Genomic DNA, 14,446 nt, shown 5'->3' on the forward strand with positions numbered 1-14,446 from the left:
TACATCTTTTGAAGTTTAATCATGTAATGTCAACTGGAGACTCCTTACTATGCCTTTGGTCTCCTTTCTCTCTCTTTCTTCCTTTTCATTTTTTTTTTCTTCTCTTCCCCTCTTTTCTTTTTCTTTTTCTTTCCCTTTTTTCCTTTTCTTTTCTCTTCTCCTTTTTAGATATTGAATGTAGATGCATGTAAGTTTTGATTGTGTTTGTTTTTCCTTCTTTGTATATACTCATTCACACATGTGAGATATGTAAGAATATTTTTAAAGAGCAATAAAGATTAAAAAAAAAAAAAAAAGAATGCAATTGGTAGTTTCCCTTCCTTTGAGTCTGTTTTCCTTACGGTTCTGTCTACATCAAGGGAGACCTGACATATCTTTAACCTGTAAAATAAGGCACCCATGCCTTGCTTCCATCCCTTGCCCCCTCCACACCCAGTCTCAAAAGTGCCAGATTCTGCCTGGAAGTGCACTGAGGAATCCAGAAACAGGGGTGCCAGTAATAATGCCCCCCCTCATGTGGAAGAGGCTGCACAGCTGAGAACGGCTTCCCAGAACACCTCGCTGGTGCCCTCCCCTCTCCCTCTCTTTTCCTTCCAGTCCCTCCCCCCAACTCACCTTTTCCATGAAGTCCACAGCCTTCTTCCTCTTCCACAGTTCACCTCTTGCTACCTTTCTTTTGCCATCCTCGCGGCTGTTCATCTTTGCCTTTGCCAGCAAAGTACCTCAAAGGAGGGACAGCAAAGGAAAGATATCAAGGGGTGAATCCAAGGAAATGTCATTAGACTAGGCTTGGGCCTTGCGTAAATTGGGAAGGAGGAGGACTAGGGGCCAAAGGCTTCTCCTCAGCCCAATGCTTAGACCCACATGTTGCCACCAGTGGGTGGTAAAATGTGCTTGTTTCTGAGCTGTACCACTTCTGGTGCCAGCTGGAGAGTCACATAGTTGAATGCTCTGCTATGCCAGGGAAAAAATAAAAATCCCTATACACAGAAAACATGTGTGAGAGGGAGAAGGCTGGCTTGTAGGTCTTCTCCTGGACTTCTAACTGTGTGCGGATCTGTTTGTTCACATTGCTTTTAATATTAGGAGCACTTTAATTCATGTGAGTCCCCACCTGCAATTCTTAAGTGGTACAGTCCAAACATCTGCAGTTTGTGGGAATGATGCCAGAGTGAATAGTGTTTCACCCCGTTGATCGCAGTGTGCGTCTAACTCGGTGGGCTTTCGGTCTTTTCGGGCCTCTTGGCAGTGCTGTTGGCTGCAGCGCATGGAACTGAAGGGGATACAGAGTCTGGCCCTGCATCTATTATTAGGTCACAGCAAAGCACACAGCTGCTGTTGGCGCTAGGTGTTGCCGAGACAAAGCAGCCGCCCCCCTTCCCCATGCTGTCATGGGGCTAGGCTCCTTCTGAAAGGCAGAGAAGTGGGAAGAGGGGGCTGGGTTTGCGGCAGCGGTGGGGGAGAAATTACGCTTTGGATTCTGAAGGAACCTACTTAGTTCGCACTTTCTGAAAACAATACGTGAATTTCACATTTATAAACATTTGTATGCAAATAGTATGTACAAAGATGCTTATAATAGGAGGAAGTGTGCGTAAAAAGCAGATGTGATTATTATTTTAGCTATTTATTAAGCAAATGTACAAACTACTTTGCAGCATAAAGCCGCTGAACTGGTGTACAGAGTGAAAAACAGACAATGTTAGTGAAAATACCACATACAAATGTATTAGGAGAAATTGTTTGCAAAAAATATGTGCCTCAGGCCAAATTGCATGCAAAAATGTGTGTATTAGGAGAAATCCACACTAAAATGTTGGTGAATTTTCATGAATACTTAAAAAAATAAATGATGCACACAATTGCAGAAATGTAGTGGAATTGAGCTTAAGACTGGAGAAATAAGAAACTGAGAGAAACCGACCCTGACAGACTTGTTGACCACTAATTGGGGGGGTGTAGGGGGTGTCCCAGTTGATCGCTGTAGAGCATCGATTCCCCTGGTGCTCAAGGCAGCCACTAACTCCGAGCGCCTCTCTTCTCCCACAGTTGCAACAGCTTGTCCATCTCCTGCCCCTCATGAAGCCTGCCCTTTTGAAGCAGGGCCTACAGCAAGATCAGAGGCTTCGGGTGCAGCCCGGGAAAAACCAGCAGGAGCTGCTCGCTGAACTTGACCTGGAGGTGAGAAAAGCGGGGGGGGGGGGATTGAGGAAGGCTTTGGCCGCCTTCATTCCTTACATTTAAAGCACTATGAAGCCACTTTAAACAATCAAGGCTTCCCCCAAAGAACTCTGTGGTTTGTTAGGGATGCTGAAAGTTGTCAGGAGACCCCATCCCCATTAACAGTCAATCCCTCTCACCAGGGAACTGTGGAAATTGTAGCTCTGTGAAGGGGAATAAGGGTCTCCACACCTTTAACCAAGGACAGCTCCCAGAATTCTTTAGGGGAAACTTGATTGTTTCAAGTGGTATCATGGTGCTTTTAAATGTGTGGTGTGAATTGCACCTATTGGCCCTTGTGCAGTGGGGCAGAGCGGGCAGCAGCGGCTGTGAGGGAATCAAGAAGCAGAAAAGGCCTCTGGGACTCAAACATGGTCCACTGGAATGTGGAGAGTCCAGACTGACAAATCGGACAGACTTTTGTTGATGTGAAATGGCAGCAATCTCTGAATAGAACTTGATTTAGTAAATTTGGAGACTTAAAACAGGATCCAGTGGAACATCTGAATTGGGGCGGGGGGGGGGGGTTTCCATAAAATGCCTCTTCAACCTTGTGGAGATGGGATGAATAACCTTTGGATGGGCCTGTGGAAACCCTTCCCTCTTTGCAGCAGAAAGAGGAGTCTGAAGGTGCTGCAGACCCAACTGCCCCTCCAACAAAGCTAGGTGGGACTGCCTAGAAAACTATCTTGCGCCCCTCTAATAAATCTCACGTCCTTTTCTTGTCAGTTAGCTGCACTGGTGAGTTATTCTTAAATTTAGGTGGTTTTATCTCTTGCCCTCAACTGCCTCCTGGCAGTTTAGAGCTACTGTCCTGCGCTCCATGTCTAAGTGACATTACTGCTCATCTCTTTCCATTTATAAAAATCCAGCTGGAAACAAATTTTAGCTAGCTAACTGGTTTTCAAGCATTTAACCTTCAGGGACACATTTCCACATGAACATGCTTGCTTGCTGCGGAACAGCCTTTGCTCATCACTGCAGATTATTTGGGGGAGTTGTTCCAAAGCCACATTCTCAGTTCCTGTGGGGTGATGCCCAGCCCTGCTGAGTCTCACTGTTGGACTGAGACTGTATCCTGAACGGTCCCAACACACGATGGAAGGAGACTGAAAATTATAAGCAAGCTGTCTCACCAGGAAGCTCATCCCCCTTGCCATTCATCAACCACTGATAAGACCTCAGGGCTATACTTTGAAGTTCACTGATTTTAGGGGCTTCAGAGTGCTGTGTCACCTGATGTCATTGTGACATGGCATGATTGACAGCTGAGTGGGGTCACCAACCTTTCACATTTGATGTATGGGTGGGGGAGGATGGGAGATAAAGGTCAGACCTAGTACTAGGCACTTGCTCTAGATGAAACATATCCAACCCACTTCATGCCTTCCTTGCAGAGGGACCATAGCTCAGTCGTAGATCTCAGAGGGTCTGAGGTCCAGCCTGGCATCTCCAGTTGGAATGTGACGGAAAAGATCTCTCTCTCTCTCTCCCTCTCTCTGTCAGAGTTTCTGGGGAGCGGCTGTCCATCAGAGTAGACAATACTGGGTTAGATGGTGCTTTTATGAGCTGTTTTCAGAATATTTTGGAATTTGTCAACATTCTTCTTGAATTACTGGATGCAGTATGCACAAAGCCAGCCTTTTCTTGATGACGTACAGTGAGGTGAAACATTTTGATCATATGAAAGGGTGGGAAATAGTCAACTATTTCATTAATTTTATTCTATGGAGAAGCACCTTTTCTCGCCTTGCAGATATAAAATAATAGCACTTCACAAAATAATTGGGACATGGCGAATTCCAACTGCAACTATTTTGAAGGGGAAACAACAAAACAGCTTCTTCCTGAAGTGGTCCCAACTCCCTCGCCCCGGGCTGATGTTTTGTTTGCAGGTTCATTCAGCAACATCTCATTGATACTCTGTGGTGCAATACATGGCTGCGTCAGTGGCGGATTTATACTAGACTGTCCACACATCATTCTTCTGTATCTCTGTCCCAGAACATCTGCGCTATGAAATGTACAGGATATCAGCCGGAAGCTACGGTCTACACACTGATTGAAAATTAAGTAGTATTTGCACCCAGAAACCTTTGCAGGCACAAACAGTATTTAAAATGGAGCTGCATACTGTCATGAGCACAAATAATCATGAATACACAATGAATGGGAATTTGGGAGGGGCCCCCAGTCTATGAGAGAACACATCCGCATGATCACATAGTCATTCGGTTAGATTTTACTAGGCGCTGATGTCATGAAGCCAGAGCAGTGGGGGGGGGGACCATTGATGGAGGAACATTTTTAATCCTGTTTCACTGGCCTTCCTGAACATTCACTGCCATGGATGCGAGCATATGTGAATAAGTTTTGTGTGGAGTAGATGTAGTTGTTGTTGTTGTTGTTGTTTGTTGTTGTTAACCCCACCTTCCTCTGCATCCCTCCCTCCCGTTTCAGCTCAGTCTTATAAAACGAAAGCCTCCAAGGTTTTTGCCTAACCCCATTAGCTGGTGCTACATCATTTTTCTATCAGATGTTTCATCAGGGTTGAAGAGAAGGGCCAGGGCGTTCTAGGGGGAAGATATATCCAGCTGCAAGAGGTTTGCTGTTAAGGGGTTTATTTTTACAGGCCTACAAAGGATCTCTTTATTTCTCGCCAGCATCAGAAGTTTGAAGTGAGGTCCACGTGGCCTTGGAGCCAGGGGCCTCTGGCAGGAGGCATCAAAGGGGGAGAGGAGGGACTGGAGGAGTAAGAAAAAGCGCCTATTTATTGCCAGCCACTGGAGCTTGTTTGCAAAGGGAAGCAGGGGAACAAGAGAGTACAGAGCAGCTCTTTAGTGTATGGCTTTTAATTGCAGGCTGAGGTTGAAGGGAAAGGAGGGCAAAGTGTTGGGCTGCCGGAGCAAAAGCAGAGAGATAAGCAGGCAAAGGGAGGGAGGGGCAACGTCAGCAGCCAGTGTCTGCCTTGCGCTGCCACACTGACAGTCGCATGCTTGGGTGCAACCATCTACCAAGCCTTTAGCTGGATTTGAGCCCAACATTTCGCATATGACTAAATGGTGCCAAATCCAATCTCATAATGACTTTGTATTATTATTACTATTGATTGCATGTTTATCCCACCTATTTCTCCAAGATCCTCAAGCTGCTGTATATGGTTCTCCTCCTCTTCAACCCCGTGAGGTAGGTTAAGTTGAGAGGCAGTGACTGGCCCCAAATTACCAAGAGAGCTTCATGGCCAAATGGGGGATTTGAACCCTGGTCTCTCAGGTCCTTGTTCCACACTCTAGCTCCTCCAGTTCACTAACTTGCACAGTAAGTGTTCATTTGTTCTTGAGTAAGTTATGGCCTACATATTAACACCCAGGACCTGGCTGTGCAAATAAGAAGTCTCCAGCTGGAGAGAAGAGGGACGGCATCATGGAGCAGGTGCTTTGCCATGTTGCTGCGGAACAGATCTCAGCTGGCTGTGGAACACCCCCCCACACAACCCCCCACGCCCGGGTATCTTAGTAGGTGAGCAAGCTGCCATGGGAGGAGACACTCCTTCGAATATTTAGGTCCCAAGTTGTGTTGGGCTTTGTTTATTAGGTAAAGGTAAAGGTACCCCTGACTGTAAGGTCCAGTCGTGGATGACTCTGGGGTTGCGGCGCTCATCTTGCTTTATTGGTTGAGGGAGCCGGCGTACAGCTTCCGGCTCATGTGGCCAGCATGACTAAGCCGCTTCTGGCGAACCAGAGCAGTGCACGGAAACGCCGTTTACTTTCCCGCCGGAGTGGTACCTATTTATCTACTTGCACTTTGACGTGCTTTCGAACTGCTAGGTGGGCAGGAGCTGGGACCGAGCAACCGGAGCTCACCCCGTCACGGGGATTCAAACTGCCGACCTTCTGATCAGCAAGCCCTAGGCTCTGTGGTTTAACCCACAGTGCCACCCATGTCCCTTGTAATGTATTACTTAGCACCAATAGCGTGGTCCAGTAGCATATTGACAGTAGTAGCAGCTAACGTTGGACGGTTGCATCGGTGACCTGCTTTCTAATGCCATACATCGCTTCCGGTGCAAGCTCAGCGGTATGCCCATTTTGATGCTCATGCCACCTCATGGTGCCAAGCTCCCTGCTGCCCTCTCCATCACCGATGCCTGGCATTGGGAACCGGGGCAGCAAAACCAGCTGCTATTGATTGGCAGTCAGTGGAGCTGCTTCAGGAGAGTGCTAGAAGATCCCAATAGACTAATCCCTACAAGAGCCTGGGTACTGAATTTTGCACTAACTGCAGCTTCAGGCTGTCTTCAAGGGCAGCTCTACATAGAGTGCATTACAGTAGTCCAAGAAACCCCTTCTCTGTTGTTGTATCAAAGGCTGGAAACTTATCACAGCCTCTCCTTTCTTCTCACTGCTTGGCTCACCAAAGCAGAGGGCAACAGAAATAAAAAGGGACATTCTAGCCAAGGATTTGTTAACTGAGTATTAATTGATCTCAAGTGGAAAACACTCTAGTTTCTTCTGCAGCTCCTGTCATTTATATACTGAAACAAGAAATTACAGCATATGGATAAAGGGTGATACCGGTCTCTTTCTTACAAACTATGCAAATAACTTTCACAAATGTTGAAGCCTCTCTTGAAAATCTGTCTGCCCCCCCCCCTTCTGTAGGCCTCAGTTCTCATGGTTTCAAATTAGAATAATCTCTGCTCACTTTAGAGGTTTTTGGCTGTACAAAGATCCCTGAACCTAGAGAGTGCCGTCAGCAGGCAAATCTTTTCTCATGTGTAAGTTATTCCATAACCTCACATAGAAAAGTCAGCAGTTCCATGGCCAAGTATGCAGCAGGCAGACAGGGCACTGTCAAGAGGGTTTCAATGGGAGCTGAGTGGCAGATGTGTGTACAGCACAGCTAGGCAAACCTGAGCACATGCACAAAGGACTCCCTCTTTTCTCTCTTCCTGTTAATGTTTTCCAGCCTGCCTGCACATAGCGAGACTCTTCAACGCCAACTGAAGAGTCAGAGTAGTAGAAACTTCAAGCGCCTGCTCTCAGTGCAAATGCCATGTGCCCCACATTCAGGTTAGGATGTCCAACAGACATTTATAAAATGTGCTGGTCAAAAATGGAGTTTCAGCAGTAAGCCTGGCTAAACTGTTGGGCTTAGACCAGGAAGGACAAGGTTAATCAGCTCCAAGGTCTCATCCACACCATACAAGTAAAGCCCTCTTTCAACAGGCATGGCTTCCCCCAAAGAATCCTGGGAGCTGCAGTTTTAAAAGGGTGCTGGGAATTGTAGCTCTGTGAGGAGCTCTTCTAATATTTCCCAGCACCCTTAACAAACTACAGTTCTCAGTATTCATTGGGGAAGCTAGAAGAGAGCTTTAAATTTGTGGTGTGGATGTGACCTTGGTATATCAGATCACAGATACTGGCGCTATTAGGATAAAATGGGATCATCCATGTGTGTTGTCCCAGTTCCTTGCAACAGTTGAATATCTTTGTTTCTTATATTTATTGGGGGGTACCCTCCATTTCCCTCCCTCCTCTCCCTATAACTAGCAAAGCCAAAATCAATTGCACAAAACAGTTTTAAGATCAGAATTATGCAACCTCAGAGATACCGTGCAAATATACATAATTTATGTAAGCTGCAGAATTTGATTGATCTGAGCACAGAATTTTTGCTTTGCCTATTCATGCATATATTTATCAGTGGAATTTATACCCTGCCTTTCCTCCCTAAACTCCCTTGCAGCAGATTTCAATAGAGCAGGCCTTCACCCAGCTCCAGATGTTTTGAATACAATTTCCATCAACCTCAGTCAGCATGCAATGGCTGGGGCTGATAGGAGTAATGTTTCAAAATATCTGGAGGGCACCAGGTTGGTGAAGGCTGCAATAGAGCACATGTTATCTTTCACATAGTCCTAGCCTGGTAGTTCTGGTGCACTTCTCTTTGGCACTCATACGTGCAGGATCAGCGTTGATCAGGGACTTGGCCCTGGATGCAAGTTTGGAGGAGGGGAACTAATAGGAGAAACAGCTGGAAAGGAAGAGCTGTTCCCTGGGCTCAGGGGCTGTTTTCCAGCTCTGGGAAGCTCATCACTTTATCCAGCCTCCGCAGCAGCTCTGGCATATGTTGAAAGCAACAGGAGTGCATGCAGACAGCTGTGTGCAAGGAACCCATCTATTGCAGGTCAGAAAGGAAAGATGTGGGGTGAGTTCCCCTGTGTTGCGGCAAAGGACCCAGCTCACCCAGACAACTTGAGGACAATATTTTCTGGAGCTAATACTGTAGCTCCTTTTGCTGAGAAAATGGTTTGATGACAAGAGAGAGACCATTGTCAATTTTAAGTATCAGTTTGCAAGAGGGCAGATCAGAGTTTGTCTCCAATGAATATTTGAATTTCAGCAAGGGATTGGATTGCAGATATCCAGCTTCAGAGAGCTGAGTTGCAGTGCTGCTGCTGCTGCTGCTGCTGCTGCTGCTGCTGCTGTTATTACGGTACTATTACAGTATTAGGAAATGGTAAGCAAGGAAAATGTTTCATAACCAGCTGGAACTTCTCCCATGAGACAGACAATGGCTGTTGAAATATCAGACCCCAGAAGATCTTGCTGAATAAGATTTCCAGCAGTCAGAGGTGACATATGCAGAAGCAGGACAATTTATGCATAGGAAAAGACGTGCAAAAACACTGATCACAGAATTCAGCTGTTGTTATTCTTGCAGAATATGGGTTCCACTAGTGCAGCATACTTAATCTTTTAACTCGGAGTTCTTGCTCTTTGATTTAGGACAAGCACTAACATTTGCTCATATGTGGTCCCTCCTCTCTCCCCCCCTCCCTTTTTCACATGTTCCCCAAATAGTAACAGTAATGGGAAATGGAATAGCAAGCTCCTTAACATTCTCCATGGGGGCTCAACTTGGAAAGGCAAGGAAGAAAGATCCCATTAACAAGTAATGACATTCGGCTTTCTAAGATCCCGACAGCTCAAAGGGTTCTTCTTAATGGTCTAACATTTGCATGCATACAAAGAGGCAGAGGTAAGAGGAGGAGGCCTGATTGCTTTCTAAGACTTCTGTTTTATGTGCTGGTGGATTCAAGTGAAAGTTGGAATCCCCTTACACACTAGACATCATCAGAAGAGGAGTGTTTTGTGGCTCCACATAGCAGAGGCCAGTGGTCAAATTGTGACTGCGTTTGCAGTGCAAACTCGTTATCCAATCTCTGGCAGTTTGTGTATTTTATTATGGTGCAGATTTTCCAGAAGCCTGTTATAATTTCTCAAGTTTCATCTCCTGCCTGTTACACATTAGCCTATGCTGCTGATTTCGTCTTGTCTAACTCAGTAAAGGAGGTCAGCAAAAAGAAACGAACCACAACAGATCAATCGTGTTTAGGGAGGAGAATTGCTTTCCCGTGTTGGTTTTGTTCTCCTAAATTATCAATAAATGGGGCTCCCTCCAGCCTTTCCAAAAAGTTAATTGTGGGAGTTGAGGTTCAGTACTTACAAGCATTGAACTGAGATGGGGAAGTAAACACTTCCTTTTTTGTTATTGTTTGATTATAGGAAGTTGCTGTTCCCCAGATAATCATTGGGGCTTTTTCTGCCTGGGTATTTTCTGGAATTCATTCAATCACTTAAATCAGAAATTCTAGTTTTGTCCTCATCCACTTCCTTGTTGAGCTCTATCTACAAAGGCAACATTGAGACTAAGGAGGAGGAAGCTGGCAGGCAGGCAGGGCCGTCCTTTGGGCTGGTTGTAAGTAAAGAGGCAGGTCGTGGGGACTGGATGACTAAATTTCCCACCCCAGTCTTCATCTGTCATAATGAGGATTTTATTAGCCTTCAGAGTTTATGAAGCCTGTTACCTACTAGAAGTTAGGATTTTAACAAAGGCCAGGTGGTCGCTAACTTCAGGGAATTCTGTTTTGGACTGTGTTGCTCCCCAGATTAGCTTTGATAAGACTAATGATTTTGGGAGTGGGGGTGGGGAAATACACGTTCTTATTACAGGCAAATTCATGGAATATTTAAAGAAAGTTGAGCTTTGGGTTCAGCCCTTGCTGATTAAAGGCTGTCTATCACTCGTGCTCACAGGTGAAACGCAGCAAATGGCAGAAACATGTTTTTTCATGCCATTGAAAATGCAGAGAAGTGGGGAGAGGTTTGTGTGTGTTTGTCTTTCCCTTTTGGATCAGAGGCTGCTTTCTCCATGCTGGCACAGAGAATACGTATGGTATAAACACTGCCAGAGCCTGGGGGGACCCCTGTCATGTTTTATTCATCTAGATGAACAGATTTCACAGCCAAGGCGTAAGAATTTGCTGGCTTCTGCCTCCTGCTTTTGCAGGTTGGATCCCAAATGCATACTTACTTACAAGATCCAGAGTGTGCGTGTGTTAAAGTTATCCTACGTCTTAGGGCCCCAGTTGATCCATCTTTAGTTCACCATAGAGCCTAGAAAGCACGGATCTGAGCAGTTGCCTCCTTGCCACACTCTTCCCATGGAAAACCTGCTTTTTAGTGCTATATCAGAGCAAAACTCAGTCTGGAGAAAACCCGAATTACCGTTTGCTCCAACTAAGCACTAAAGAGCGATTTTCCCCAGAGGAAACAGTGGGACAAGAGGATAAGTCCAAAGTCTCAGTGACAGTTTCTCTTGTGTAACCAATCTGGGGTTCACCCATAAGCATTTCAGAGAGGAGATAGATCAGCACAGACTTAGAACAGTCACCCTGTGGTTGCGGTAATTTGATAATTGCTGGTTTCTGTATTGGTGCATTCGGAAAACATCCCAACGTAATAGCTGGGTGATACCTACTTCTGTGAGTACATAAAATATGAGAAAGTAATGAGCAAAGATACTACTCTCTGTTTTCTTCAACTAAGTGGGCCAAAATATAAGTGAGGAAACAGGGAGGGGGTAATTGCAACTGATTTTTAAATTTTTCATTATTTAAGGGCAAGGTTTAAGGGAGGTTATCTCCCCCCCCCCCCAGTATCACTTGTTATTAAAACTCAGTAAAAGGAAAAAAAAGAAAGTAGCAAGCAAGCTTTTGCATTCCAGAGACCTCCACATCAGCCAAAAAAATGGAGTGGGTAACAGGCTGGGTTGCTGCCATGGAGCCCTCGTGCAGCATTGCTGACACTATCCGCCAATTTTGGCCGCCTTGTCTGGCACTGCCAGCAACTATCCCCAGGTGTGCTCACTCAAGCAGGTGATGGTGGCATATATAGATGAGAGCAGAGCAATGCCCAGCAGGGGCAGCAACAGTTCTGGGCAAGTGCCGAGGTTGGCATTAGATCAGCCCACCAGAGACAGATTTAGGGGAGAGGGACTGCTTTGCCCACACCGGACACTGAGCTGAGAGGGGGCTTCAGGGGGTGCGGCAACAGTGACTTAGAACTGAATTTTGGTGTTGCACAGGGAAGCACGGAAATGTGAAAACCCAAAGCCCGCCACGTGACCCACTAAAGCCTGGATCCAGTCATAAAAGTTGGAGAAAGCAAAAATGGTTACTGAGCACAGTGAAAAGCCTCAGTCTGCAGTTTGAAAGATGGAGCACTGGATGCGTTGTGCAGATTTAATTAGGTTTACTCCTAATAAAACCTAATACAGTATAAAACCTTAATTAGGTTTTATTTTTATTTTTTATTATACCATGCTGTCAATATACATGACATTTCTGCAGGGTAGGGTAAGCAAAAAAAGAAAGGTCCATACCCCAAGGAGCTTACAATCTAATTTTTGACAGCGGTTGGTGGGGGGAGAGACAACAGACACAGAGGAGGAAAGGGAGCATCAAAGGAAGACCGTCAGCAAATGGAGCTGTACAAACTTTGTCTTTGTTCCTGTTGGGGGAGAGGCCCAAGGCTTCGTGGCAAGGGGGGATTCCCGGGTGGGGTTTAAAGGGCTTTATAAATCCAGCTAGCATGGCTGTGTCTGTGCAGGGGTGCCCACCTTTCAGTGGCCTCTGGGCACATTTGGAATTGTGGGAAAGTGCCATCGGGATGTGGCATAACACATAATGGGTGCCACATTTTACAGAGCAAGGAGAACGAAATGGTGTTACAGCACAGGCAGAATTACAAAATGGAGCAGGCTATGTCCCCCATTAGTCCCCCCCCCCCATTAATGGGAAAAGGCACCTACATCAGCCACAGCTGTACTCACAGAGAAAAGCTCTTTGCACCTCTAACCAAATCCTTCACAGATGCCATAGGAGGTGCCGCTTTGCACACTGGTGCTCATGGGTACCATGTTGGCAACCCCTGGACTATTGCATGGGGAGTTTGCTTGCTTTGGTACTTTAACATGAATGCAGCTATTGGGAGAAGCCCCCCCCCCCCCTGAACACGAACCCTGCCAAAGTAGTGATGATGTAGTGCAGGAGAATCCAGAGTCCTCATCGCGTAGTTACCATGCCCTACCTACATCCATGCTCTCCAGCTATTGAGTCAAGCAGGTTTCTTGTAAGGAGTCCAGAAGATCTTGAGCAATTCAGGAGTTAATCCAATTATGCAAAGAAAGGCCTTTGTAGAGTGAGCACTTCTGATATGGAGGATTTTTTTTTCTTAAAAAAGCCCCTTTGTGATATGAATACATCCCTGCCTATAGTGCTGGTAGGGAGAACGCCATTGTCCCCAAAAGAGCCCAGCTGCATGTAGACACTTCAAATACTTGATCATCCGGTAGCAGCCTCACACTTAGCATTGCTCAGGAGCTCTAAGAAACCAGTGCACTTTTGAAAGGTTCAGTCATTTTGGTTTGAAAGGGTGCAAACATAAATGAAAATCTGCACTTTGATCTCAGAAGCCATCGTGCAAAATTTGGTTGTGATATTTGAAAAGCTATCCATGTGCATAGAGAGAGGAAAACAACATTCCAAAATCTATCATAGATAATAGTAACGATTAGTTTGCACTTTGAATTTGCAGAGCATTTTACATTTCTGCTCATTCTCACAATCATTTATGAGGTAGTCCACGGTGCAGATGGTGACTTGAGCCTGAAAGAAAGTGACTTGAGCCTGGAGAAAGGTTTTAGCGCATTGGTAGAGCCTCAACCACGGCCCTCCAGATGTTTTTGGCCGACAACTCCCATGATCCCTAGCTAGCAGGACCAGTGGTCAGGGATGATGGGAATTGTATCTCAAAACATCTGGAGGACCGAGGTTGAGGAAGCCTAGCTTAGCATCTCCCTGTAGGGGAGGACTGTCCTCTGCCTGAAACCCTAGGGCCTGGACCGTACTAAGTGAGGCAGCTTCCTATGTAGCTGAATAGCCAAGCTGAATCCTGCACTTACTGGCCAAAGTCCAGTTTTTCTTGTTAAAGATTGCCCTTTCTGTTTCTGAACCACCAAAGCAGGGGTCAGCAAACTTTTTCATCAGGGGGCTGGCCCTCTGTCCCTCAGACCTTGTGGGGGGCCGGACTATATTTTGAAAAATATTAATACCCTGCATGCTGGTCCTGCAGCTGCCTCCGGACCTGGAGGAGGAACGCAGTCTGCACGCGCTCAGGAGTGTGTCTTGGCGCTTGCCACTCACTGGCATTGTTGACGAGCAGCAGCTGCTTCATTGGCCCGTCCCTGCAGAGCTCCCAGGTGGCGTGCACCATGCGCTGCAGCCAGTCATCCAAGGCCAGGTCGGTGGGCAGGCAGCGCATGTGGAGCACCAGGCAGGCAGCATGCAGCTCGCCCTGCAGCTGCTCCAGTGCAGCTGCCGAGCATGCCACCAGCAGCAGCACTGAGCCAGGCACCAGGCACGGAGCCAGCAAGCATGCCAAGCTCCAGCTGAAGCCCCATGACGCACCCATCATGATGCACCCGTCATGATGCCCATGGCACAGCCCAGACCCCCCACCCACCCGCTGGCCTCTCCGTCCATGGCCGCACAGGGTTTACCTTAGCCATGGGCGACGAAGCTTCAGATTGGCTGCAGGAAGTTCCTGCAGTCAATCCGAAGCTGCGCCAGCATCGCCGCCTGCCCAGAAGCCATGCCAGCATCGCAGAAGCCAGTGCCCATGCGGTGAGGCGTCAGCAGCAGGTGGGGACTGACCAAGTGGGTGGCAGGGTCCGTGGGCCAGATTTACGAGCCGGGGGGGCGCATCCGGCCCCTGGGCCTTAGTTTGCTGACCCCTGCACCAGAGAACAGACAACCAGATACAAAATAATGCATCAATAAGAGCATGCAGTCAATGAAATAATTAACCTACAAGAGAGA

General features: G+C 46.7%; 1 protein-coding gene across 1 annotated transcript in view; it reads left to right on the top strand.

Annotated features, from left to right (window-relative positions):
* Nucleotides 1-14,446, top strand: part of FAM178B (family with sequence similarity 178 member B) — a 167,220-nt gene that overhangs the window by 122,989 nt on the left and 29,785 nt on the right. Inside the window, exon 15 of the mRNA XM_033156711.1 lies at nt 2,050-2,181. Within this exon, the coding sequence (XP_033012602.1) occupies nt 2,050-2,181 (132 nt within the window). The remainder of the gene's footprint in view (nt 1-2,049; nt 2,182-14,446) is intronic.

The sequence above is a fragment of the Lacerta agilis genome, chromosome 8 (genome assembly GCF_009819535.1).
Source record: "Lacerta agilis isolate rLacAgi1 chromosome 8, rLacAgi1.pri, whole genome shotgun sequence".
NCBI lineage: Eukaryota > Metazoa > Chordata > Lepidosauria > Squamata > Lacertidae > Lacerta > Lacerta agilis.